The sequence below is a fragment of the Macaca thibetana genome, chromosome 2, assembly GCF_024542745.1.
Source record: "Macaca thibetana thibetana isolate TM-01 chromosome 2, ASM2454274v1, whole genome shotgun sequence".
Classification (NCBI taxonomy): domain Eukaryota; kingdom Metazoa; phylum Chordata; class Mammalia; order Primates; family Cercopithecidae; genus Macaca; species Macaca thibetana.
Genome location: NC_065579.1, coordinates 40977556 through 41005273, shown reverse-complemented (window position 1 = coordinate 41005273; position 27718 = coordinate 40977556). Strand labels below are relative to the sequence as shown.

At 51.4% G+C, this 27718-nt stretch overlaps 2 protein-coding genes and 1 long non-coding RNA gene across 3 annotated transcripts in view; 1 reads left to right on the top strand and 2 right to left on the bottom strand.

The window, feature by feature from the left end:
* Positions 1 to 27718, bottom strand: part of FAIM (Fas apoptotic inhibitory molecule) — a 296369-nt gene that overhangs the window by 169677 nt on the left and 98974 nt on the right. The window lies entirely within an intron of this gene.
* ESYT3 (extended synaptotagmin 3) overlaps positions 1 to 27718 on the bottom strand; it is a 47228-nt gene that overhangs the window by 10486 nt on the left and 9024 nt on the right. The window contains exons 2-15 of the mRNA XM_050779690.1: positions 18496 to 18537; positions 14870 to 15004; positions 12129 to 12205; positions 10534 to 10600; positions 9753 to 9842; positions 9121 to 9176; positions 7568 to 7688; positions 5263 to 5433; positions 4353 to 4435; positions 2158 to 2206; positions 1551 to 1640; positions 1023 to 1085; positions 859 to 921; positions 235 to 303 (exon numbers count right to left, since the gene is read on the bottom strand). Coding sequence (XP_050635647.1) covers positions 235 to 303; positions 859 to 921; positions 1023 to 1085; positions 1551 to 1640; positions 2158 to 2206; positions 4353 to 4435; positions 5263 to 5433; positions 7568 to 7688; positions 9121 to 9176; positions 9753 to 9842; positions 10534 to 10600; positions 12129 to 12205; positions 14870 to 15004; positions 18496 to 18537 — 1176 coding nt within the window. The remainder of the gene's footprint in view (positions 1 to 234; positions 304 to 858; positions 922 to 1022; positions 1086 to 1550; positions 1641 to 2157; positions 2207 to 4352; positions 4436 to 5262; positions 5434 to 7567; positions 7689 to 9120; positions 9177 to 9752; positions 9843 to 10533; positions 10601 to 12128; positions 12206 to 14869; positions 15005 to 18495; positions 18538 to 27718) is intronic.
* On the top strand, positions 12780 to 20732 carry LOC126948208 (uncharacterized). Its single transcript, XR_007723363.1, has 3 exons — positions 12780 to 12883; positions 13940 to 14087; positions 20072 to 20732. It is a non-coding gene; the product is annotated as an uncharacterized LOC126948208 (long non-coding RNA).

Sequence of the window (27718 nt, the reverse complement as noted above, 5' to 3'; positions counted from 1 at the left end):
CAGAACCATGCCCACACTTGAACCCTAGTTCCATGTCCTTAGTCAAGTAATTTATCTCTGATCCTCAGATTCTTGAATTATTAAACTATTCTGTGAGGCTATTCTGAAGACTAAATAACATCAAGTGCCACCTAGGCATTCACCATAAGTTAATTCCCGTCCCTTTTGCCTCTCTCCCTGAGAAGGGCTAGGTCCTTGTTTCCTCACCCCAGGGCTACCACCAAGCTGTCTTACCTTACTTGTATGTGTCTTCTTGCCTACAGATAGTTTGACATAGGAAGAAGGGTCTTTGCTGACCTTGTTCTGTGAGGAATCAAATCCATAACAGTGAAGGTGGCATAGTCAGAATCAGATTGAGACAGTCCTACCCCCAACCCCCAGGAGCATTTGGGGAAACTGGGACCACCCAATTACTTCTCTTTGAGAGAAAGCTACTCTAATGCCCCAGTCCCCTGGGCTGTCATTACTGTGTAAGCCCCAGGACAGGACCAACCCCAGAAAGCAGTTCCAAGTTAAAAGACCAGAAGCCAGAGCTGGGCCTGGCCAGGCACAGCCTCTTGTCCCCTGGGGCTATGAAAACAGAGTAGAATCAAGTTTTGGCTCCTCCTCTTAGCTGTGCGACTCAAAAAATGGTAATAAAAATGATTGACACAGTCATCATGAGACTCGGGGATAACAAATGTGGGGGATGAGTTGCCAAGCCTAGTGCCTGGCACACAGTAGACTCCATAATCAGCACCTCTTGTTATCCCTAGGCTGTGTGTGCACAGACTGTGGCCCAGAAGACACGGGGTTGTGGTTACTCTGGGGAGAGAAGCTGTGATATGCCCTCCCTGGAGTTTTTAGCCACATACTCACTCTGGCAAACCTGGAGAGTTTTTTGGCTCGATATTCACCATTCAGGTAGTCAAAAGGGTTTCTCTGCAGCACAGGAATAACGGGGTTAAAGCAACATAGGACAGTTTGAAAGTGATGGGCACTTTGTTGCGTATGTGTGACACTCTGGACATGTCACTACTTACCGGCAAGTTGCAGGCGCTCTCCAAGAAGACCACGAGAATGGCGGTGGAAAGGCCACCATGGTCCTGCAAACAGACACAGACCCTCACTGGGTACACTCCCAGCAGCAGGAGAGAAAGACTGGTTTTGGAGAAGCCTACTCATGGCAGAAGAAAGTCAGCTAGCCTTCACACTCCAGACTAGCTGCCGGAGGACATCTCACAACCTAGCCTTTTGTCGAGGTTAGGAATATAACTGGTGCATGACAGATTCAAGTTAGACACTGAGTGGATTTCCCTGTGAACTGAGAGGACAAGCATTGACACAGAGTTCTGAGGACCCCATCATCTAAAGATGATGGAGATGCTCAGAGGACATTTGCTGAGAGCCATCAGGAGCTGCCCTGTGTGGAGATGGGCTGAGTGACATGTTCTTCAGGAGGTCAGCAAGAACAGGGGGCATCATCTCCCTCCCTTCCTTCCACCTGCACACAGCTGGCACATGTGCTCCTCCACCTTTCTGCTAGGGAGCCCTTGACACCCCACACTCACCTCGGTCAGAGCTTCCTGGTCGGTAAGCAATGAAAGCCACTCCAGCCGCAGGTGCAGCTGCCCGCTGGTTGTGTCATTCAGGACAAACCACTGTGGGGCAGGGGCGGAAAGCTCAGGGCAAGGGCCAGGGAGACGCTACTGATGCTCTCTGGGCAGCCCAGTCCTGGGACCTGGTATCCTAGTAGGGACAGGGAAACCCAGTCCTAGTATGGGAAAAGGTAGACCAGCCCAGACAGGGTATGCTCTGGGCTCAGAGGGACTGGGAGATGTGGTTATAGGAAGACAGAAGTGCTACGCTGTGGGATTAAAAAAAACCCAGGCCCAGCCCACCCTCCCCTATAATGTGACTGTCCCCTGCTGGGGTCCTTAGTCTGTGGGTATTTCCCAGGGAAACTTCTTCCAGCCGGGGCCCTGGAGAATACCCTGGGGAGTTTCCTGGAGCCATCAATGCCTCACCCAGCTCTTGCCCTGAGGAGGGACATGTGTGCAGCCCAGCACAGAGGGGGACCACAGCATAGGAATAGCTGGGCTGAAGCAACCTGCTAGAGATGTCCACAGGAAAGGGCTACCTTGAAACTCCCCGGAGGGTTGCAAGCACCAACTGTACCTCATCCACCACTCTGTTGGTCATGACATCTCCAAGGCAGATCTGCAGGCTGGAATATATAGGGAGAGGAGATTGGGTCAGTTCTGAGGAAGAAAGCAGCAGAGGGCATGGAGGCCCACACTGGACTCTGTTTTCAGATATCTGAGTGTGGCCATTAAGACAAAATCTTACTCACCCCAAGGAACCAATGGGAGACCAGCATCAGCTTGAGTGAAGGAAAGACTACCTACCATCAGGGCTGCTCCCACTGGGTGTGCTACCTGGGGAGGAAGGGAGCTCCCATACCCAGAGGAGATAAGCAGAGGCTGCTGGACACATCACCTCTGGATTTCTCAATGACAGCGCAACTAGCATTTTGAGTGAGATGATTCTTCATTGTGCAAAACTACCCATGCATTGCAGGAATTTGGCCTCCTGGTCCTGTGCCCTTTAAATGCCAGAGCACTACCCCTCACAGCCATGTTAATAACCCCAAATGCCCCTTCATTTCCAAAACTACCCCAGGTGCCCTACAAGGGATAAGTATAGTTGGCATGTGATGTAGTTTGGATGTCTGTCCCCTCCAAATCTCATGTTGAAACGTGATCCCCAATGTTAAAGGTGGGCGGGGCCTAGTGAGAGGCGTTTGGGTCATGGGGGCAGATCCCTCATGAATGGCTTGGTGCCCTCCCCACAGTAATGAGCTCATGCAAGATCTGGTTGTTAAAAATAAGCTGGGATATTCTCACTCCTCTTGCGCTCTCTCTCTCTCTCGCCATGTGGCATACCTGATCCCCCCTTCACCTTCTGCCCTGAGTAAATGCTGGCACTATGCTTCATGTACAGCCTGCAGAACCATAAGCCAGATAACCCTATTTTCTTTATAAATTACCTGGCCTCGGGTATCCTTTATAGCAACAAAATATGGACAAACACAGCATGTGTGTGTGAGAGGAGGTAACACTCACACCACAGCTTGCCCCTAACTCACCCTGAGCCAAGCCCAACCAGAAGGTCCTGATAGCCAGAGGGGAAAATGTAATTCTATATAACTGTAAGAAATGTGCTTAAGCTCAAAACACACCTGAAATCAGTTATTAATACATAAAGCATGACCCACAAGCCACACTTCTAATCTGCAACATTACAAAAATTGCAACTGTTTCAAGATAAAAATACAAAATGATAAGCAACATCTAGTGGTGAATCTGTGTGTGTTAACATCCAGGCTAATACACACAGATTCTTCGTGTTTCTTAAACTGTCAGGTTGTGCCCCTCCCAGTTTGGTTTCCACTTTTCAAAATTACATGATCATGGAAACAAGCTAAACAACACAGGAATCTGAAAATGTGGGTAAAACTGCCTTTTCTGCTTCCTCATCTGATAAGCAGTGTCAACAGCCTGCCTTTCTCTGCTAACATGAACACATGCAGAAATACGCATTCAAGGTTCCTCTCCCATTTGAGGATGACTCAAATGACATGTTATGCCCAGCTGCTCTCCCCCACTTCGTAATGGGTGTCCTCCGGGTTAAGACACAGAGATTCTACTTGTTTTTCAGAGCTGCAGAATATTCTGTAGTTTGGCAATGGAAAATTTATTCAAACATTCAGCCAATGTCCTCTGAGTTTAGATATTCATTTTGGGGATGGGGGTGTTGTTTTTCTTCTATGGATAGTTCTGTAATAAACATTTCAGATACTAGGGCTTTTATTTTATAGGAGATCCTGGAAGTGGGACTGCTGGATCAAAATACATGTAAGTTTTAAATTCTGATAGCCAGCCCCACCCTGATCATTTTAGTTCTCCCATACCCCTGAAGGGCTGAGTTCTACCCCCTAAAGCATGGCCCAGGGTTCCTTGGAACTGGGCATCTGGCCATCCATGCCAGCCTTGTCCACTACTCCAAATGGGGACTTCGTACATTATCAAGAAGGCAGAAAGCAGAGCCATAATATACAAATCTTGGGGTCCTCTCTGTACCCCCCAGGGCCTAGGTCAGGCTGGGCACTTGGGAGACATCTGGGAAGGTTTGTGGTAGGAATGTAGAATGGTGAGGCAGGTTGCCTGGCACAGTCACCATGTCAGGGTGACCAGAGAGGATTGCTAGTCATTAAGTGGTAGGAGCAGGGTATTTATGTCCCAAGGCCCAGCCCAGCACCCTACAGGGAGGGAAGGCTGCCTCCAGGCCCAGCTGTGCGCCCTCCTCCTCACCTGCCCAGGAAGTCATCCCTGTCGGTATCCTCATCATACAGGTCGACCTCCAGGTCCTGCCCAGGGACTTCGTACACCATGAACTGGAAGGAAAAAGAGGTGTCTTGACCTGCAGGCAACAGCTGACCTTATGTATGACCCAAGGGGAGTCAAATCGTGGCTCAGAATGCTAGCAGGGTCCTGATCTCCTCAGTGCCTCGAGAACCCCACCCATAAGGGAGTGAAGTCCCTCCCCTGTGGGGGGAAGAGAAGATTAAACATGTGTAAGCCATGGCAGAGCAGGTGCCCAGGAGACAGTGGCTGTTTGTTCTGCATGGGCTCTGTGGTGTCCAGAGCACCTCTTCATGACATTCTCCTGCCCCTCTGTGGGTCTGCAATACCAGGAAGCCCCAAGCTGCCTTTTAGCACCCCTGCTTTCACTGCCTCACCCCAAATGTAACAGAGCATCCAGATGGTGTATTAGGAGAGGAAGTTCAGAGGGGTCACCTAGGATGTGTAATCTGGGGGCCTTAACAGGCTGTGGGTCCCACCCTTCAAACGGTAGGGATTGTGGTTGAACTTAAAGAAGAACTTCAGGATCCTGATGTTTGACTGACAGGGGAGGTTGAGAGGAGTGGAGCAGAAATGCCTCTAAGGCTCTTTCTCTTTGATTTGGAAACTTCTAACAAAATTGGAAGGGGAAAGGAGGTAGGAATTTGCCTTCAGGCTGGCCCTTTAGTCGCGCCAGAGTAACCTACTCTGGAAGCCTGGTAGATATGGGAGCGGGAATCCCACAGACCTGCCTGTCTCCAAGGCCTACTCCCTGCCTAGTGTTGCTCCTGGATTGCCTCTGCCCAGCATGACTCAGAGTGAAGGCTGGAGGGTATCAAGGGATTCAAGGGATTCCAGGAGCAGCCAAGAAGACCCTTACCTCAAACACCTCGTTCCAGGTGGGGTTCAGGTTCCTGTAGATGGTCCTACTCCGGAAATGCTGCAGGCCAATGCTCACCTTGGCGTAGGGATCTGACTTGCCTCGGAGCCCCAGGAAGTTGTCCTTCTGGGCCAGCTTCTCTGCCTCCAGCAAGTGCACTCTGATCACCCCCTGGAAAATGTCCAAGCCCAGGGCTCACAGCTGCTTCCTGGGGCCTCCAAGTCCTGGAGTATCAGAGCTAAAGCCATCAGAGATCACTGCTTCCCCCACATTGCCCCCTCCATGGTCTGGACCGGGAGATAGAAGCCAGATACGGCAGTGACCTGGCCAAGGCCACACAGCAAGTGATGGCAGGGCTCTCTCCATCAGTATGCCCTGCCCACAGCCCTGGCCTCCCCACTCCCTACCTCCAAACTGCCACATGAATGGCTTACACAACTGCAGCTGTTTGTCTCCCTCCTGTGCCAACAATCATGACACCTAAGGAAGCTTCCTCCTTTACTCTAGCCCCCTCTGTTGTGTGTCCTACATGTAGACTTCTACAAGGGAATTCTAGCATCCCTTCTCCTGGCCCCTGTGGGCAATGCCGGCTGCTGACAGGAGGTCCCTGCACTCCTAAAGGCCCCAACACTGAGCCTCATCCCCACCACACTCTGGACTGTGCTATAGGGCAGACCCTCCCCCAACACTTGGAATGGATAGAGTTTAAAAGGAAATGAAAGAGATATAACTCTGTTAATAAAGACAGGAGCACAGGAATTAGGAAAGGCATAGTTCATGGGCTTTGAGGTATATCTCCTTCCTAGAATTTTTTTTTAATATTAGTAAATACATATGCATTTACTCTTTGACCCAGAAATCCCACTTCTAGGAATCTGTCCCAAGGGCATACTAGCAAAAATATAAAGACATGTATGCAAGGCTATTTATTACACTACTATTTGTAATAGTGAAAGACCCAACACAACATAATGGTCCATCAATAGGAACTGTGTTGAATAAACTTCAGTACATTCCCACAGTGAAGTACTTTGGAGCTCTTAAAGAGAATGTGGAAGATCTCTACACTATCATGGTATGATCCCCATGACACACTCAGTGTTAAAAGCACACTGAGGGCCAGGCGCAGTGCTTACACCTGTAATCCCAGCACTTTGGGAGGCCGAAGTGGGCGGATCACCTGAGGTCAGGAGTTCGAGACCAGCCTCGCCAACATGGTGAAACCCAGTCTCTACTAAAAATACAAAAATTAGCCAGGCTCGGTGGCGTATGCCTGTAGTCCCAGCTACTCAGAAGGCTGAGGCTGGAGAATCACTTGAACCTGGGAGGTGGAGGTTGCAGTGAGCCAAGATCGTGCCACTGCATTCCAGCCTGTGTCACAGAGCAAGACTCCCCCCACCACCACCTCCCCCCAATCCCCCCCCCCAAAAAAAGCACACTGGGGAAAACTGTACTATGCTGCCATCTATCGAAGAAAGGGGGAATTTGAATATAAGCAAATATGTGTCATATGACCATATATATTTGTTCATATTAAGTAACAATGGCCAGGTGTGGTGGCTCATGCCTGTAATCCCAGCACTTTGGGAGGCTGAGGCAGGCAGATCACTTGAGCCCAGGACTTTGAGACCAGCCTGGCCAACGTGGCAAAACCCTCTCTACAAAAAACACAAAAATTAGCCAGGCGTGGTAGTGCACACCTGTAGTCCCAGCTACTCGGAAGGCTGAGGCAGGAGGATTGCTTGAGCCCAAGAGGTGGAGGCTGCAGTGAGCTGTGATTGTGCCACTGCACTCCAGCCTAGCTAGGCAACAAAGCAAGACTCAATCAATCAATCAATCAATAAAATGGAAGGATAAACTATTACTTATAAGTGAAGGGTGAGGAGTAGGTGGAGGGAACAAGGGATAGAAGCCAGACTCCTTAAAATGTAATTTGTTTTTTAGTTGAACTTCCCAAGTGTACAACTACTTTACATAATTGTAAAAGGAAGTTAAGGTAAAAAACCCTAAAAATGGAAAATAGAATGAAACAAGTCAATGTAAATATTCATGGCCAGTTGTCACAAACAGGAAATATTCCAAGTAAGTTTAAAATGCAATAAATTTGACACCACCTCCCAACTGGGATACACCCCAAGGACAAAATGTCTTTAGTAATTATGACATGGGCAATGGGGTTTGTACCGTTATTCTGGGACCATCAAGCATTAGTGTGAAATAAAGCCAATGCACCACATATGAAGGCTGAGAGGATATTTGCGTTGCCTCCCAGCAGGCTGCTCTGTGGCCAGCACTGGCTACTCACGCAGGGCAGAGGGAAGCGCAGGTTGGTCAGATCCAGCCCCTTCTTCACAGGCACAGTCACACGGTTAGGCAGCACCAGGTGGGCAGCAATGAGGTCCTCCAGCAGGCTGTCTGACACCTCACTGGACACAAGGCAGGACCAGCTGTGGAGGGGTGCCACCGCCTCCCCCATGCCACCTGCCACTCCATCCCTAGCAGAAACCAGGAGCCCAGCCTGGTAGGGTGGGCCCCACCTACAGAACAGCCCTGACCCCACTTGCCTGGGTAGGGGTGGGTGTGCCTATACATTGTGACAGCCCCTGACATTCTATCTCAACAGCAGTCCTCCCACCTACATGTGCCCGACTCCCTCTGCCTCCAGGCTACTTTGTTCTTGGAGGTCACACAGCACGGTGGCTAAGAGCAAGGCTGGTGCCTGTGTTAGAATCTCAGCTCCACCACCGACTAGCTGTGTGGCCTTGGCAAGTCGCTAACCTCTCTGGACCTCAGCATCCTCACCTCTAACCTGGGACTAAAAATGCATGTTCCTGGGGTTGTTTGTTGCCTGACTCCACCTCCTGGTACTGGGGGTCAGGGATGGTGCCTGGAACAGGGCTGGCACGGTGTAAATGCTCAGTAAATACTTTTAGAATAAAAGAACGCATGCCTGGATTCTCTTTGTCCAGTGTGGGTGAGATCCATGCAGATGTCAGTGAATGAGTGAGTCAGCGGCCCTCCCGAGCCTGACAAGCCAGCCGGTGCCAGCCCTGGCCAGTCCAACTGTCCCTTCCTCCTGGGGAGGTGTGTCCAATAGGGCTGGTGCCCTTCTCTGTTCCTCTCATGGGGCCTGGGGCTCTGAGAGGAGCCTTCACTTGCCCCCCAATGGTGAACTCTCTAGGACCAGCTGCTCCTCACTGGCCTCTGCTGTGACAGTGCCCCTTCCATGCCTATGTTTGTGACCACGGTCAGGGCAAGTCACATAGGCTTCTCACCACACATTTGGTTTGGGAGGGGTACAGTGAGGAAAAAAGGAGGACACTCGTGTGTCCACACCCAATGTGCCGCCACCGCACGGCTGAGTGTCCTCCGAGGGACCCAAGGCAGAGGAACCAGGCTCCCCTTTTACTGAGGAAGAGCCCAGAGAGGTGAAGCAACTTCTCCACATTCACTCAGTTGCTAAGTGACAGAGCCAGGAGCTGGCTGCCTCTGGTTCTACAGCCACCACACAGCCTCCCCTCGGACCACATCTCAGCAGACACAGCCACTCTCCCCTGCACCAGGACGGGGACCTGAATGTCAGCCCAACATTCAGCAAAGGACTTCTTGCCTACTACATGGGTGTGTGTGTGTGTGTGTGGTGTGGGCGGGGGTGTGCTGGTACAGTGCACACCCACAGAGGCCACACAACACCGTTACCTCCCGCTCCCACTCGCACTTCAAACAGACCAATGCTTCTCCCTCCGCAGGGAGCACCAGGAGGGAAGGCACCACCATCGCACAGCTCCTGTCACTGGCTGCAGAGCCCTGGAGGCCCCCACACTTACGATCTCCCTCGAGGCTCTCCCAGGCACCTACTTGATTCCCGGTGCATCCAGCAGGTTGGTCAGGCCAGTCCAGTTGATCTGTAGGTGCTTCAGGGGCAGAGGGAAGCTATTAGTCTGGAAAGGGCTGGTAGCCCAGGGCTGAGAACCCCCTGCCAAGAGCCTCACACCCACGTGCATGGAGAACCCAGCCTGTCCGGGTGGGGGTTCCGGGGAAAGCAGGCAGACCACCCTCTGCCAGGGTGTCAGGCAGGCGCGGCCACCTTCCAGCCCAGCTCAGGCATCTAGCGGTATTGAGGGCCCAGGCCTCAGATCAGGATGGGGCAGGGGTTGTGGAACCTGCTGCTTCCTGGGCAGAACCCCCACAGGAGTGGGATCGTCCACATGGCCACAGGCTGGCCTGGACTTTGAAAACTCTGAGTTTGAGCCTTGGCTCCAATTCAGACCGTCTGTGTGACCTTCTCTGAGCTCAGCTGCCTCATCTTGGGGAGGGCAGAGTCTAGCTCAAGCTGCCTTAAGGATTAAATGAGATAAGGAGTGCGACTGCCCAGGTCTCGGTGGGCTTGGACAATGTCCATTCTTGGGCTCAAACCCAATGTCTAGGGCCCAGCAGACCAGTGCCTACTCCCAGGGAGCAGCAGGCTCACCGCAGTCCCTGGGACTCACCGGCTTCTGAAGGAAGAACACAGTCACGGCTCCCACGAAGGGCTTGTCCACTAGGAGGGGCTCCAGGATGACCCGCAGGGTGCCCTGCAACTGGATAGGCACAGAGGGCCCGTGAGGGGCCCAGGCCTCCTTTCTCCCCATGCCTGCTGCACTTAGCTGAGGCCATCTGCTGCCTCATTTCATGCCCATGCTGCCCCACATGTCAGGACCACCTGCCCCAGGCTGCTGGCGCTCACAGCAGGAACCATACTTAAGGTGCCGAGGCCTGGACACAGCTGCCACCTCTTGCCAGCTACCAAGGGGCCCTGAGCTGGCCCCACCGCCCTCCACAGGTATGCTGGCCTGAGAGACCTATAGCCTTTGCCAAGTTTTGGGCTGGCCCAGTCAGCAAGGACCCAGAATGATTTCCAGGCCCAAATCAGCTCCTCTACTCCCGCCGAGAGTTATTTTCACCTCCTGGGTCCACCTCAGTGTCTAAGCAATGGCTTTCCATCGCTCCATGAACAGCACCTCTCTCCTCGCCAGGCAGCCAAGGCCTCTCCAGGGCCTCTGCAGTCAGATGAGGCTGGGGGTCTCTAGAGCACAGTAGTGGGTTGGTGAAGCCCCGCCACCACTTCCTGGCCATGTGACCCTCAGGCCTACAGCTCCTCTGTAGTCACCATCCTGTGTGTTTAGTGTCGCCACCGCCTTCTGCAGCCTACTCTGGCATGACCCGGCTTCCCCTTCCCTGATCCCCACCCTGGGGGCTGGAACAGAGGCGGCCCCACCGGGCTCCACCCACCTGGATCCCGTTCACACCAGCCTGAATCTTCTGCAGCTCCACACTGATCTCACAGTCCCCGATGTAGCTGAAATGGGGGGTGGAGAAGGAAGGTGGGGAGGAGGGACAGGTCCACCTGCTCAGAGAGGTTGGGAAACTTGCCCAGTGTCACACAGCCTGAGCCCAGGCAGCCAGTTGCCAGCCCTGAGCTCTGTGTACTGGGCACATGGCCTAGTAGCCTCAGCCTTTCTAAGCTTTGCTCAGACCTGACCCAGACCCTGATCCAAGCCCAGACCCCAGGGGGCAGCCCCTGTGCGCCCCTGCATTCAGGTATCCCAGGCATATCCTCATCTCTGACTATTGACAGCAGGGACTCTAGGCACTCACCTCACCCCACGATACCCTGAAGATGATAAGGAGGGGCTCTTCATAAACACACTGCCCACCTTTCCACCCCTGTTGTCCCCCTGTCCCATCTCTGCCCAGGTGTCTTTCATGAGGACACAGAAGCAGCCCCCACTGCATACATCCCAGGTGCTGCTGGGGCTGGTGGAGGTGGGCAAAGGTAACAAGGCCTCAGGCTTCAGCATAGAAGCCCAAGTCCATCCAGTGGCTCCTGCCAGGTGATGGGCACAGGGAGCCCAGAATGGGTGCCCTTGAGGGTAAAGATCAGCAGATCCTGTGAAAGCACTGAAGGAGACTCAGGAGGGAGAGGGCAGCCAGCACACATGCGCAGGGCACAGGCAGAGGAGCCCAATGTCACAAGTTGTGCAAAAACTGAGCGCCTCTTGAAAGGGCAGGAGTGAGCCAGACAGGGGAAATGGGGACCGCAGGAGCTGCCTGGGCAGCTGAGTGGGCCACACAACCTCGATGTGCCCTATTTCTACAAGGATCTCGTGGCACAGCCCCAGGGGCTGGGAGCACCTCATAGCCGGTGGCCATCCCAACACACTTGGGACCAGCCCCCAAAGGGGGACGGGTGGTCCGAAGAACTGGCTATCTTCCCAACATTCTGTCAGTGCCAGCCTCTAGGCTAAGGACAGAATGAGACATGGGAAAGGAATGGCAACACTCTGGATCCTCAGAAGTTCGTTGTCTTTTTAGTGCAAATCTTGCCGCTTCCAGGAAGGCTTCCTGGAATGAATCTCCCTTCTTCCTGACTCACTCCCATTATGAACCTCATTTCAAAGAGATATCCTTGCCCAACCCCCTGAACTAGTCACTTATGTGTCTTTGCATTCTGTATTTTCCTGAGGTGCCACAGAGCCCAGGTCTCCAGCTGACCTCTCACAGCCTGTGCTTAGAGTTCCCTGGGCCTCACCATGAGTCCTCACATCTTCTTGTCACACTTGCTCCCACCAGATACATCCTCTCTGAGGCAGCTGGTCTGACCCTCCAAGCGACCCAGCCCTGGCTTCCAAGAAAGCTCTGCTGCCCAGGCCTTGGAACCCAGAGTATGCCAGGGGATGGGAGAAGCTGGGAGGAGGGGAGCGTCCTGTGAGGGGTTCTACATCCCAAGTCAGAGTGTATATATACTACTCCATCTTCAAACTGGCTGTTCCCACAGAGTGTCCTCTTCACCCCCTGAAACCCATACCCGGCCCGATAGAGCTCACCAGATCTGCAGGTCCACAGTCACACGCCTTCGGTTGCACTTGTTAGTATGTGCCTTGACACCGTTGACCCTGGGGCACTGGAAGAAATGCCAACAGGGCTAGGTCAGACGCTTCTTGTAGCAGGGGACAGCTGCCAGCCCTTCCCCCGGCACTGGGCTTTATCAGCAACAAGTATGACCACCAGGATGAGGCACAGACGTGTAAATCCATCCTGCAGCCCAGAGACTTCCCTCCCTAGAATGTGCCCCCTCCTTTCTCTCCCTTCCTGCCATGACTCACACAACCACAGAGTGGCCGAGGCCAGGCCTGTTGTTCATGCCCGATAGCAAACTCTGGAAGTGGGTCCTTTCCCTCTACACGTGAGGAACCTGGAGCTTAGAGAAGTCAAGTCACTGGCCCCACAGCACAGGGTGGAGCTGGGCATAGGCATGGGAACTGGAGGAAGCCGGCAATACTCACGGGTGTGAATGAACGCTTATGGCAGCTGAAAAAAATAATGTTTATGGGTGTGTGAAGAAAGGGGGTGTGGTGAGTGCACTGGGTCCTGGCCAAGCCCAGGAGGGTCGTGTGAGGAGTCCTCTGTGACCCCACAATGGAGAGGAGGGGACATGTGGGGAATGGGAGAGCAGAGGGGAGGAGGGAGGGGCCGGGACATGAGGAGCGCTGAATGCCAGCATCAGGAGGCAGGTGTTTCTCCTGCAGGGCTGGGACGTCTGTTCAGCCTACAGCTTTCCCCTCCAGGTTCCTCTGATGTGGTAAATATCACTTCTTAGGATTGCTTGCCAGCAGTGCTGCGTCCCATAGACCAAAGGTCCGCAATCTTTTTGGCACCAGGGACCAGTTTCTTGGAAGACAATTTTTCCACAGACCGGGGGTGGGGTGGGAAATGGTTTTGGGATGAAACTGTTCCACCTCGGATCATCAGGCATTAGAGTCTCATAAGGAGTGCGTGACCTAGATTGTTCACATGCACAGTTCACAGCAGGGTTTGTGCTCCTATGAGAATATAATGCTGCTGCTGATCTGACGGGAGGCGGAGCTCAGGCGGCAATGCTCGTCCTGGCTGCTGACCTCCTGGTGTGTAGCCTGGTACTGACAGCTGGGGACCCCTGCCATAGATACAATCACCAGAGGAGCAGCCTGGCTGAGCAGGCTCTGCTGTGAACACAGCACTCTGCAAGCTTCTTGGCTCTTAGCCTGCTGAATTCTTCAAAAGCCAGCTGAGCTATCACCGTTTCCTGGAAGTCTTCCCTGACTCCCACAGCCCCTCCACCCCTCCATTTCTGAGCTCGCATTCCTCTGCCATCATGCATGCGTATACTGCCATGTCGTAATGCACAGGTTGATGTGTCCCGCCCACAGAAGGGGTGCAGCCACACCCAGCTCTAGAATGCCCAGCACACAGCACGTGCTCAGTAAGTCACAGGTGAATGAAACAAGAAATGAATGCATGAACCAACAGATGCTGGCACAAGCCAGTTTGAGTGGCAGAAATCCCAATCTCCAGGGCTCAGGCCTGCCTAATCCACCCCTGCCCAGGGGCTAGCCAGGCAGGGCTGGCAGACAGCTCTCAGCAGGCTGGCCTGTACTTGGACACCTGCTCGTTGCTGGGAAGACCGGATGCCAATGCCTCTCATTTACTAGGTCACAGTGGTCTCTGGCTGGGGGATACATTTTGGATGATCAAAAGACTCAAGTCACTGGGGGCACTTCGAGGCAGGAGGAGTAGGGCACCAAGGCTGAAACACGAAGCCCAGTCTAGACAGGGACCGTGACACTAGGTGTGCTGACACAAACTTCGTTGGCCACAGACCATTTCATCCTGGGACACCTGCTGATCTTCACAGAACTAGCATGGACTTGTGACACTGAGTGACATAACAGCCAATTAGTGGAGAATATAAAGCGCTTGGCGGCACTGACTACCCAAACCGTGAGCGTGTGGTCACCGGCACTGAGGTTAGCAACTATGATTTCCATCTTTCTATCTGTCTGGCTACCACCATGGCATGTCTTCAAAGTTTTCCTTAAGAAAAGTGGAAATACCTCCCACCTCTCCTTTCTGTTCCCTCTGAGCCAGGCTTCCTTGGAACCTGGGGAGATGGTGGTACAGGGATGTGGGGGAAGGGTGTCCATTGAGGCTGACAGGCTAGGAAATGCAGGTGGTGGTGGTGGGTGGTGGTGGTGGTGGTGGTGGGTGGTGGTGGGTGGTGGTGGTGGTGGTGGGTGGTGGTGGTGGTGGTGGTGGTGGGGGGGGGTGGTGGTGGTGGTGGGGGGGGGTGGTGGTGGGGGGGGGGGGTGGTGGTGGTGGTGGTGGTGGGGTGGGGTGGTGGTGGGGGGTGGTGGTGGTGGTGGTGGTGGGGGGTGGTGGTGGTGGGGGGTGGTGGTGGTGGGGGCGGGGGGTGGGGGCGGGGGCGGTGGCGGCGGTGGCGGTGGGGGGGGGGGGGGGGGGGCGGCGGGGGGGGGGGGGGGGCGGGGTCGGGGCCGGGCGGGGGGGGGGGGGGCGGGGGCGGTGGGGGCCGGGGGGGCGGGGGCGGGGGGGGGCAGTGGGGGTGGGGGGGCGGTGGGGGTGGCGGGGGCGGTGGGGGGTGGTGGGGGTGGTGGTGGGGGTGTCTCCCTGTAAGGTCCAGTGGGATCTTTGCAGTCATATGACTGACCTGGATGGGGGAAAGGTGGGAGGAGAGGAGACAGAGAAAAGACTGCACAGCCAGCCCAGGCTGACCCTCCCGAGACACACCCACCTTCTGTCCAAAGTAGAGCTTGGTAAAGGTAAAGGTCCTCAGGTGGATGCTCTTCTCCCGGATCTTGGGCTCAAGTTTCTCCCGGAACTTGCTTTCCATGATCATGCTCAGGTAGGGCCAGGTCTGAGAGATGATCTGTGAAGATGGGAAGAGGCCCTTGGTAGTCAGGTCTATACTCCCACCGCAGACCCAGAGCTGCATGGGACAAGGTCCTGATTCTCTGCAGCCTGGTCTTGGGGTGGGGGTTCCTATGCTGCAGCACTCACCTGCCTGCCTGCCCACCCATCTTCTCACCTGTTCACCTGTCTGTCCTTCAAACATCTGATAACTACAGCCGTGGTTCCCACTGTCATGCAGGCAGCAGGACCCCAAGATTTGGTGCTATTCTGCAGAGCACCATGAAATACTCATTCGCTACATTTAATATTAGGAAGCCCTTTAGTTCTCTGCTAAGACATGATCTCATTCTACACTGTGGTTTAAACAAAAAGTAGTAGACGCAAGAAGTTTAAGAACAAAATTACAGAAGAGAAAGTTAAATTGTTTCCTGTGGATTTAATTTTCTAGCAATCAGAAAAGGCAGCCTTTGCCTGATTTCTGCAGCAGAATGACTCACTGTACTGGTTTGGGAACCAAGTGCAGGACCTGAGGAGAAGGAAGATGGCAGAGACAGAGGAGGATGGTGGAAATCAGAGGGGAATGGAGGGAGGGCCAGCCAGCAGGTACATTCTGTTTGGGGCAAGGCTTCTCCATCTTCTTTTTTTTTCTTAAATGGAGTTTTGCCCTTGTTGCCCAGGCTGGAGTGCAGTGGCACAACCTCGGCTCACTGCAACCTCCAACTCCTGGTTCAAGTGATTCTCCCGCCTCAGCCTCCCAAGTAGTTGAGATTACAGGTGCCTCCCACCACACCTGGTGATTTTTTTTTTTTTTTTTTTTTTAGTAGAGTTGGGGTTTCACCATGTTGCCCAGACTGGTCTTGAACTCCTGGCCTCAAGTGATCTGTCCACCTCGGCCTCTCAAAGTGCTGGGATTACAGGCGTGAGCCACGACGCCTGGCCTTTTTTCTTTTAAGACAACGTCTCACTCTGTCGTCCAGGCTGGAGTGCAGTGGCATGATTACAGCTCACTGTAGCCTCAACCTCCCTGAATTAGGTGATCTCCCACCACAGCCTCCTGGGTGGCTGAGGACTACAAGCGTGCACCACCACACCTGGCTTTTTAATGTTTTTGTAGAGATAGGGTCCCCCTATGTTACCCAAGCTGATGGATGTTGATCCAGGATTGCTATTTTCACATTACCAGAAGTGTCACTGCTGAGTGCATCAAAAAGCATTCCCTAGCCGGGCATGGTAGCACACACCTGGGTACCAACTTCCTTGGGAGGCTGAGGCAGGAGGATTGTTTCAGCCCAGAAGTTCAAGGCCAGCTTGGGCAACATAGCAAGACTCCATCTCAAAAACAACAGTAACAAAAATAAAACAGAGAACATTCTCAGCCTCTGGGTAAATTTGGAAGAAGCAGGTTGCTGCTTTAAGAGGAGTGACTGGGTTTCTAGGGATTCATGCAGGACCCAGTGCCTCTGGGGCAAACCTTGTAGAGTTCCTTCTGTACTGTGTTAGCTGGTCCTTCTGTACTGTGTTAGCTGGTCCATTCTGTACTGTGTTAGCTGGTCCTTCTGTACTGTGTTAGCTGGTCCTTCTGTACTGTGTTAGCTGGTCCTTCTGTACTGTGTTAGCTGGTCCTTCTGTACTGTGTTAGCTGGTCCTTCTGTACTGTGTTAGCTGGTCCTTCTGTACTGTGTTAGCTGGTCCATTCTGTACTGTGTTAGCTGGTCCTTCTGTACTGTGTTAGCTGGTCCTTCTGTACTGTGTTAGCTGGTCCTTCTGTACTGTGTTAGCTGGTCCATGGATCTCTGCCTGTGTTCGTCTTTCTTTCAGTAATACACAGAGGCCTACACAAAGCATTGGAGATACAAGACTGTATCTTTCCTGTGGGCTTGGGCTTCAGTTTAAATATGCATGTCCTTCCTCCATGTGCCCCTTCCAAAGCCATCACTGGAGGAGCCTAAAGGCTGTGAGATTCTAGGGCTCATTGTTCCCATCTCTCTTAAAGGCCTCTCCAAATCCCAGGTTCTACTTCCTCAGGTCTGATCTCATCTTCCTGTCTCACTGGTTTGTCACTGGCCAAGTGCCTCCTGAGTATAAAGCTCGTTAGGACACACTCGGCACCCTAGTATGTAGTTTTCCTACACAACTGTCTGTCTCCCCATCCAAGACGAAGGTGGGAGCCTCATATCCCAACAGTCTTATATCTCCAATGCCTTGTGTAGGCCTCTGTGTATTACTGAAAGAAAGACGTAACGCAGGCAGAGATCCACGGACCAGCTAACACAGTACAGAAGGACCAGCTAACACAGTACAGAAGGACCAGCTAACACAGTACAGAAGGACCAGCTAACACAGTACAGAAGGACCAGCTAACACAGTACAGAAGGACCAGCTAACACAGTACAGAAGGACCAGCTAACACAGTACAGAAGGAACTCTACAAGGTTTGCCCCAGAGGCACTGGGTCCTGCATGAATCCCCAGAAACCCAGTCACTTCTCTTAAAGCAGCAACCTGCTTCTTCCAAATTTACCCAGAGGCTGAGAATGTTCTCTGTTCTTTTTTTGTTGCTGTTTTTGACATGGAGTCTTGCTATGTTGCCCAAGCTGGCCTTGAACCCCCGGGCTGAAGCGATCCTCCTGCCTCAGCCTCCCAAGGAAGTTGGCACCCTGGTGTGTGCTACCATGGCCTGCTAGGGAATGCTTTTTGATGCACTCAGCAGCGATACTTCTGGTAATGTGAAAATAGCAATCTTGGATCAACAGCCATCAGGAAGTCCTTTCGTATACCTAACCTAAGTCATTCCTGCTACGGGCTAAGCCTCCTCCCAGAGGCAAGGTTTGTATTAGAAAAATTCCTCAGTCAGGAGGCTTGAGCTGGGGGCTGCCATGGAGCCCGCACAGTTAGGGACAGGTCCGGGCAGATCAGGGAGGGGAAGGCCTCCGGTCTGTCCTCTGTGAAGTCGGGATTCCTGCTGGGGAGGGCTCGGCCAGGGGTCATCATCCAGCAGGGGCCTCCTTGGGACACCTGGCAGCAGAGCCCAAGGGGAGTTCCCAGGGGTGACCTAACAGCAATTACAGTAGTGACGTCAGTGAATCGAGCCAGGGCGAGGACTCTAATTATTCCCATTTTACGGATAAGGAAACCAGCTCAGAGGCGTTAGGCAGTCTGCCCAAGATTGCGCAGCAATGGCGTTGGATCTAGGCAGGAAACCAGGCGGAGTCCAGAGGCTGTTGGCCAATGTCTTCCTCTCCCTAGGCAAGTGCAGCTCCACGACCCGGTGGGCCAGTGGAGATTGTACTTTTCTCTAGACTTCTCTGTATCTTCTAACTCTTCTGGTGTGACCACATATTAATTTAAATTTGTTGTTGTTGTTAACGAAAGCAAGTCATTCTGGTGAAAGAAGAGGGAAAGGGAGCATCCCTGCCCGCATCAGGCAAGGGAACTGCCGCCTGGCCCCCATTAGGCTGCTGGAGGCTGGTGTGCGTCCGGCCCTGCTAGGCCCTGCCAGCGGCCTTACCTTGTTGGCCCACTCGACCCGCTCCACGTCCGGGAAGTGGATCTAGGAAAGAAACCCCGAGGGGAAGTCAGACTTGAAGCCGCATACCTCCTGGGAACCAAGCAAGCCAGCCTGGCGGGTTCCCCATTCCGCCCACGCGCTGCGCCTCACCCCTTCCTCCCTGCTGCCTCCAAGTGTGCTCTCAGCACCCACTCGGCCCCCAGCCCTGGCAACTCAGATCCAGTCCTGCCCTCAAATAGCTCATCATCCGGTGGAGCAGGCAGCAAATCAACAGACAACGAGCTGGCACTGATTCCACAGTGCAGCCCAGCTCCAAGGCTCGCGTGGGCATTTCTGGGCACGTGGTGGCAGGCAGGACAGGACTCCACACCGTTTCACCCCTCCCCTCCACCCCAGCCCCACACCTAGACCGAGGTGGGAGAGCACATGGAAGGCGAGGAGGAAAGGGAGGGCTGGAAACTGCTGGTTTGCACACGCAAGTAAGTCCCCAGTCCTGGGGAAGCACAGGACCCCCGACGTGGATGCCCCCAGGATAACACTCGGGTTGCTCCTTGCAAATTCCATCCCCCTTACTCGTTTCAATGACACAAACAATATGCAGTCTCCATAGAAAAATTAGAAAATGCAAAAATCAGCTAAACAAAAACAAAAAACATTAGAGATATCTACCACCCAATGATAGGTACTTAACAGCTTGATGTTTTCATGGGCAACTCGGGAGCAGGGTGCTGTGTGGCGCCCCTCCCACCTCTGCCCACCTTGGCTCCCAGAAGCCCCTCCCAAACCTCCTCCTTTCCCCTTAGGCCCTTCCTATAGTCACACAGCTTCCAACTATGGGGTCACAACCCCTAGCTACTCCAGCTCTACTTGCTGGGTGAACCCCAGTGTGGGAAGGGGGAACAGTGGAAGGTGAGTGGAGGGACAGTCCTGTTGGCTGACCTGTGCATGACATCATTCTGAGAGTGCTTAATCCCCCTCCAGGAGTCTCAGTCTCGGCTTCTGTCTGCTGAGCTTCTCATTCCCCCAGGGGTTTTCTTACAGAGGAGTGGGCATGGACCTGTACAGCGTACCTGCACAAAACACTGACGCCAAAACAGCAGCCACAGCCATCACTGTGGCCACTCCCCAAGTCCCCTGAGCATGAGGCTGGTTTGGGGTCAGATTCAGAGTGGGCCTGAGACCACCCATGGTGGGGAAAGGGCCTGCCCCCTCTATCTGGGAGCTCAGAAGGGCCTTGTCCTAGGACTAAGTAGATGTGTCCCTGCAGTTCACACACCTACTGCGCACCTACCAAGTGCCAGGTCCTCAGCCAGCTTTGGGGTTGCCCTAAAGATTCAAACACATGCCCTGGCCTGCAGCCCTCGCCCAGGATCACAGCCATTCCCAAAGTGGGGGACAGAGAAATTCAATTCTCCTGGAACAGTTAAACAGCCTTGATTGGTCAGAGGAGTCCAGTGCTTCTGAGACTCTTGGGACACCATTCTCCCATTCTCTCTTGGGATACTATTCTCCCAGCCTCAGTTTCCCTTGCTCTGGGCAGTGGCCTATACTAATTCAGAAAAGTTTATATTCCCAGGCATGGAAGAGAAAACGTGGCCTGATTCCCAGAGGTGCAGCTGGCCCAGCCCACAGAAACACAAGAGATCGATGCAGGAAGGAATTGTGGGGAGCGTGGGCAGGAGCTCGGTTCAGTGGGGGTGACGCTGCCTGCTCAGCACACATTCGCTGAGCTACCCTGGGTCAGGTCTCAGCTGGGAACCAGGCAAATGGGAGGCAAGACCTTTCCGTTGCTTCCTATTACACTGTCCAGTACTAAAGGAGAAACTCCTGCACATGGGCCTAGAGAGGAGACCCAGCTCATGTCATGGCCTCATCGCCTCCTCCCACTAGTCCCTTTCAATCCAACCACCTTTACCTTTTCTGTTCCTACCAAAGGCCTGCATGTGCCATATTGTGTGTCTGAAACAGTCCTCCCTGCTCCCCTTTGATTGATTCGCTCCTCACTACCTTAGACTTCACTTGCAGGAAGCCTCTCTGGGTCTCCCAAGTTGGGGATAAGTGAGGTGCCTGCTGGTTCTCCATTGCAGCATTTGATACACTTTACTACAGCTGCCTGGTCTTGCTGCCTACCTCCCTACACACTGGAGGCTCTAGGAGGGCTTCAAAAACAAAAACAAACAAGAGCAACAGAATGACCAAGACCCACACTGATTAAGCTGTCATGGTTTCTCTCAATTACCCACACCTGTATTTGCGGCTCCTACACGCTGGAAGCTGTAAGAGGGCTGACTGGGCCTCACCCCTATTAAGGCCTGTGTCTAACATATGAAGGTCTTAATAAATATTTGTGGAATGAATGAATGAGGCATGGTTCTTGCCCTCAACGAACTCACAGGCAGGCGACTAACAGATCACTCTGATACAGAATCATTACTAAGGTGGGAAGAGGGAACATCCTCAGAGGAACCTGCTGACCTCACCAGTAGCTGTCCTCCTTCCAGCCCAAGCATCACACTTCCCATCCCACACCCTTGGCCCAGGTTGTTTTGTGACTTCAGGAGCTGAGTAGACCCCAAAAGGTGATCCTGCTTGGTGGGTCTAACCCTGGCCACTCTTGGGAGTTGGTCAAATGAAGATTCCTGAGCTGCCTCATGCCACTGCATCAGAGTATATCAGGGTGGGGCTCACCAACTTATTTTTCACAAGCTCCTGGTATGATGCTGGAGTTGTCAGGGTTGGGATCAATGACCAGCCGACCCCTTGTGTCAGGGTGACCCACATGCATCCTGAAAATGTAGGAAGCAAGGCCGGGAATTGTGTCTCATGCCTATAATCCCAGTACTTTGGGAGGCCAAGGCAGTTGGATCACTTGATCCCAGGAGTTTGAGACCAGCCTGGCCAACGTGGTGAAACACCATCTCTACTAAAAAATATAAAAATTAGGTGTGCATGGTGGCACGCACCTGTAATCCCAGCTACTCAGGAAGCTGAGGCAGAAGAATTGGTTGAACCCTGGAGGCACAGGTTGCAGTGAGTCGAGATCACACCACTGCACTCCAGCTTGAGCCACAGAGTGAGACTCCATCTCAAAAAAAAAAAAAAAAAAAAAAAGTAACAGAATGACCAAGGCCCACACTGATGAAGCTGTCATGGTTTCTCTTGATTACCCACATCTGTATTTGAGGCTGCTCACCAAGAGGCTCCTTCATGGATGAGTCTGAACCCCGTGAAGAGAGCAACAATTCAGTCCAAGAAAATAAGAGACCACAAGTCCCCTACCCTGCCTAGGGACCTGAAGGCCCTCCCTCAGCCTGAATCTCAGCACCTGCCTTCCTCCCAGTGAGCCGAGGTGCAAGAGCCAGACCACATTCCTTGTGACTGCCCCTCAGTTTGGAGCAGGGGATGAAATCATAGAGACTAATTCTTGGGGAGCAATGACTCAGCCTCAGTGCTTTTCCATTTTGACATCGACGGATCAATCTATTTTTCCATGATAATTCGTCATTTTTGGAACTTGAAGAAATCTTTTCCCACCCCACATTCTCAAAGTTACTCTGGATTTTTTATCTATTGGCTTTCACGTTGAGGTCTTTAATCTCTCTGGATTTTTTTACATAGGGTGAGACAAAGATACAATTTTTTCTCCCTCCATACTTTCACTAAGGCAATTTTCAACCAACATATAAAAAAAAAATTCCATCTTGTTCCTTGACTTGTGAATCTACTTCACTCAAAAACTACCTCCTCATATGTACTTTGGGGTGTTTCTGGACTTGCCATTCAACTCTATCAGTCTGCCTGTTCCAGCACCACATGGTTTTCATCACTGTGTTTTTGCCAAATGACCTGGGGTAGGGTGAATCCCCTCCCCTGCGTTTTTTTTTTTTTTTTTTTTTTGAGATGGAGTTTCATTTTTGTTGCCCAGGCTGGAGTGCAATGGTGCAATCTCGGCTCACTGCAACCTCCACCTCCCGAGTTCAAGCGATTCTCCCGCCTCAGCCTCCCGAGTGGCTGCGATTACAGGCACCTGCCACCATGCCTGGCTAATTTTTTGTATTTTTAGCAGAGACAGGGTTTCACCATGTTGGCCAAGCTGGTCTCGAACTCCTGAACTCCTGATCTTCCAGTCTCGGCCTCCCAAAGTGTTGGGATTACAGGCATGAGTCACTGCACCCGGCCGGCGATTCCCCATTTTGTTTTTTTTTTTTTCACACTGATTTAGATAATAGTAGGTATTTATTGTTCTGTATGAATTTTAGAATCAGCTTGTCAATCTACAAAAAAAAAAATCCTTCTGAGATTTCAATTGTTATGTTTTTTAAATTATAAGTTAACTTGTGGGATAACCGACAGTTAAATATTGCATCGTGAACACCCTTTATTTATTCACATTTTCTATTCACATTTAGGATCAAACTTCAACTCTTTTTCTATAAAAGTCCTGTATATATATATATTTTAGATTACTGTGTGGAATTTCATTTTCTGGGCAACTTTGCTGAAATTTGTTAATAGTTCTAATTGTTCATTGATTCTCCCAGAACTCTTTTTCTTTGATTTAAATCTGTTGCTTTTATGTTTTTAGAGTTGAACTTCATGAGTTTGGGGAATATCATTTATTTCCCATTTTTGTTTTATAATAAATGAATTCAAAGGTATAAATTTTTCTAGTTTCTGACACAATATTTTCATTGCTATTCTGCTCTCATTTTTCTATTCCCATTATGACTTCCTCTTAATGAGTTTTTAAAATAGTAATGTTTTAAAATATCTACACATGTGACATTTCAATAGATACCTATTTTTGTTGTTTTCTAATAATAATTTTATTTCTTTGTGGCCTGAACAGTCTGTAGGACTGTCAGTTCACTGGAATATGTTGATAATTCCTTGTGGCCTAGTACATGATTAATTTCCATGACTATTCCATGTATAATCAGGTTATTAATCATGTCCTTCTAATATGCCTTATCCTTGCTTAGTCTTTGCCTGCTTCATTTATCATTTTCAGAAAGGGATGTATTAAAAGTTTCCAAGCCCAACTGCTGATTTATCTACTTCCTCATGTCGGTTGTTGATTCATATTTCAAGTTTATATTATGTAATACATATATGTCTGTGATTATCATCATTATTGAGACAAGGTCTCACTGTGTCAGTCAGGCGAGAGTGCAGTGGTGTGATTTTGGCCTACTGCAGCCTTGACCTCCCAGGCTTAAGCAATCCTCCCACCTTAGCCTCCCGAGTAGCTAGGACTAAGAGCATGCACCACCACGCCTGGCTAATTTTTTTTTTTTTTTTTTTTTTGGTAGAGACGGGGTTAGGTCATATTACACAGGCTGGTCTCAAACTCCTGGGTTCAAGCTACCTGCCTTCCTTGGCCTCCCGAGTAGCTGAGACTACAGGTACATGCCACCATGTCTAGCTAATTTTCTAAATTTTCTGTAGAGATGGCACTTTGCCATGTTGCCCATGCTGGTCATGAACTCCTGGGCTCAAGCCATCCACCCACCTCAGCCTCTCAAACTGTTGGGATTACAGGTGTGAGCCAACATGCCCAGGTATATAATTACTGTCCTTTACAAGCATATAACAACCTTCTTTGCTTTGAATTCTATTCTATTTTGTCTAATATGACAATTGCTACCTCAGCTTTCTTTTGTTTCAGACTTGGCCAGTTGCATATTTTCCATCCTATTTTCAACCTTTTTGAGTTCATGTCATCTCATGTCATTTAATACTCACCTAATCCCTTGTTTGCCCCATTTTACAGATAAAGAAACTAAAGTTCAGAGAGGTTACATGACTTATAATTTCCAGTAGTGGTGTGCTAGAACGGAGACCCAAGCCTGGGTCTGTCTGACCACAGAGTCTGTGCTTTTCCACTCCGTCCACTCACTCCTCCTGAGAAAACCTCACACAGCATCACATAAGGTTTTATAGAAACCTCTTTTATAAAGTGTGGGATTTAGCAGGCGACTGCCCTTATGGGGCTTCAGCCCTGATTGGCAGAGGCCAGGCCTTATGACTTCCAAAGGGCATTCCATAAACACTTGCATTTGATGCTCCCAACACTCTGTAAAGTGAACAGAAAATATATCATTATTCCCATTTTACAAATGAGGAGAGGCTCGGAGACTAGTTAGTACTTGCCAAGATTACTCATGTGATCAGAACCCAGCTCTCACCTGCATATGATTGGAGCCCAAGCTTCAAATATTCTTCTTATCCACTTCCTCTCCCCATCTTCCACCTGAAATGTCAGCATTTGAAGTCCATTCCTCAGTGTTTTTCTAACCTATTCCTTGTGTGTTTGAAATTCCACCTCCGTAAGTCTCAGCTTTCTCATCTGCGAGATGGGTACAATCTTGCCAACTTCACAGTTCCTGAGAAGACTAAATGCATGGATGATGCTTGGTATCTTTCCTGGCTCAGAATAAGCATTCTGGAAGTGGTAACTCTTGCTGGAAGTTGTACAGACCCGGGAGGCACAGGCATTCTGACCCCTTTGACCTCAAGTACGTGCAAGAACAAGGTCACTTGAGCTATGTGTCCAGTTCTGCCTCACCCAGAGCCCCGCAAATTCTCTGCTGAGTTTCCTAGTGCCTCTGGCCACCACTGCAAGGGGAGAACAGAATGAGAAGGATTTACAACACAGTGCAAGTGGTTAAGATGGAAGGAGGAACACTGTTGGTGTTTCCCTGGCCTCGCTGATTGGCCCGGGGATCTGTGGCTCAGATAAAGACAGCCACAGAGAGCTGGGCCCAGTGCCTCTCAGGCACCCGTGTGAAACTCTGCCCAATGGGGGCACTGCATAGTGAAGCTTGGCAAACGCACCCAATCTGAGCCTCTGCCTTGTGTCTTTCCTCACTAGGGAAACAAAGAGAGGGCTGAAAAATAAGATGGGTGGCTCACACTGAACTGAGCCCTAAAATCACTGAGCTTTTGTTGCAGTTCCCCATGAGGCTGGGAGTCTCTGGGACCAGCTAGTGGGGAGTCACCCGCACCACCTGGCAGTGTAAAGAGCTCTGCAGCGATTCTCAGACTTCTGTGTTCAACAGTCCCACCTGGACAGCTCGCTGCAGTCCAGCTGCTCGGTCAGGGCCCACAGAGATTTTGATTCCAGAGGACTGGGACAGGGCCCTGGAAACCTGCGTCTTTAACAAGCTCCTGGTGGTTCTGATCTTAGTGGCGGGTGTGGAAGAATGAGTGGCCAGGGCTTCCCAGTCTGGAGGGCTTACTCCGGCCCTGGAAGAAGGTGGCTCGTCTGCCTCCGGGGGTTCCTGACTAAGCTCGAAAGTCACAGCCTGGGTTTCCAGCTGTCACTCCTAGGAGAACACTACTGTGTCACCAAATTCTTACCAGCAGCCTACAGACCTCAACTCCTTCATAAAGGGAATTCTTCCACAAACAGCAAGGGGAGGCCAGAGCCAAAAGGCAAAAAACAGAATATTATGATTTCCCTGGCTCTGGGCCTGCTCTGCCCTCTAAAAGGTGAGCCACCTCCACCTCACACCTGCTTTCTGTAGCCAGGCGGGAGGAAGAGAAGGAAGTGCGCCCAGGACTTAGAGCACAGGGTTTTGGTCTTAACTCCCTTCAGCCTCAGGTTTCTTGCTGATTAATAAGTGGGGCCGTTAATTCCTGTTCTTCCCAGATCCACAGTCAGGCAAAACAGTGGACATAAATCTACTTCTAAATGGTTTGGTGTTAGAGACAAATCCAGCGCTCCAGCAAGCTTCATCTCCATAAAACTTGTACACGATCCTCACTGACGTACTACAGGTGAGAACATCTCCCCAGAGCAGGCCTGGAAAATTCCAAAGATGCCCAGACACGTGGTCAAGTCACCAGGATGTCAGACGTCCACTGTCCTCCCTGCACTACCTGTCAGAGAAGTTTAAATAGTTCACAAGCCTCCACCCTCCCCATCTGAGGCCTCCCTAAACTAACATACCTCTTGATGCTGTTAGTGTACTTAAGCCGAAGCGTTCCAGGCAAAGTGAGCTAATATTTTAATGATGGTGTTTTTAGGCATTGTCAAGGGAGTGGTGGTGAAGAGAATTTAGAGGGAAGGTAAAGCAAATTCAAGTCTAACTAGAATTCCATGCTAGACAGGCCACCAAAGAGGCCCCCATCAATACTCCATCTTTAGGTGGTGATGTCTGTGCATTATTTCTTAAACCACTTAGGAAAAATGATTCCACAGCAGTGAGGAAATGGAGCCAGAATGACAGCTGCCTCCTATCGGAGCCAAGGGTTTTGGTGGGGTCCACACAGATGGGTCTGGGGCTGGGGTGGGAGGCCTTGACAAGAGCTTGGGCCACCAGACCCTCTTGGGAGGCGGAGGGACTAAGGAGCCTCACTTAAAGGGCCTCCCTGTCATTCGGTGAATTCTGCCAGCTCCCTTGCATGGGGTGGCGGCTCGCCCACAGAGCAGCCATGTAGTCACACAGACACAGAGAGATGCACAAACACAGATATGTGGACACACAGGCAGATACACACACACACAACTACACAGACACATCTGCAGACTCACATGTGCAAAGACACACACTGATTCCTAAAAAAAGCCTCATGGCTCTTCCCTACTCCAAAGGACATTCTTACAGACAATACACCCCTGCCAACTAGCTGCTCGGAGGAGAGGAGACCCACTCATTCTGAGTGTCCTACAGAGATGTCCTACAAAAGGAGTGGCCATTGGACTTCAGATTGGCTCCTGTCTTCCCAAGATCGGCTGCTGCTCTGTGGCCGCCTGTTCAGTGGTTCCTGCTTTCACGAGCAAAGTGGTCCTTCGATTTCGCTTTTCTCCTGAGGCACAGCCTTTGTCCTTTTTTTTCCCTCTGTTCTTGGAGGACAAATACTTAACCGTTAAAACTACTTTTAAATCTTCCAACTCTTCTGCTTTAAATTACCCAGCTCAAGTACTTTGAGGGAAACAATTGCTTTGCCAACTTGAAAATCTGTCTGGCACTGTTCTGTAATCCACAGCTCCTTAACACACGCAGCCAGCAAACTGGCCTAAATCAGCTGAACCCAGCAGAACTGAGCAGATGAAATCCACTAGTCACAGGGATGAGAACAATGACACTGAACACGGGCACTCTTTGCTAAGGAAGAAGGGCTCAAAGCAGAGGGGGGTGGCCCTGAGCTGTCCACAGAGTAGTTTTTTAAAGAGGACCTAAGCGATGATAGTAAGCTCAGAGAGTTCAATGATCCA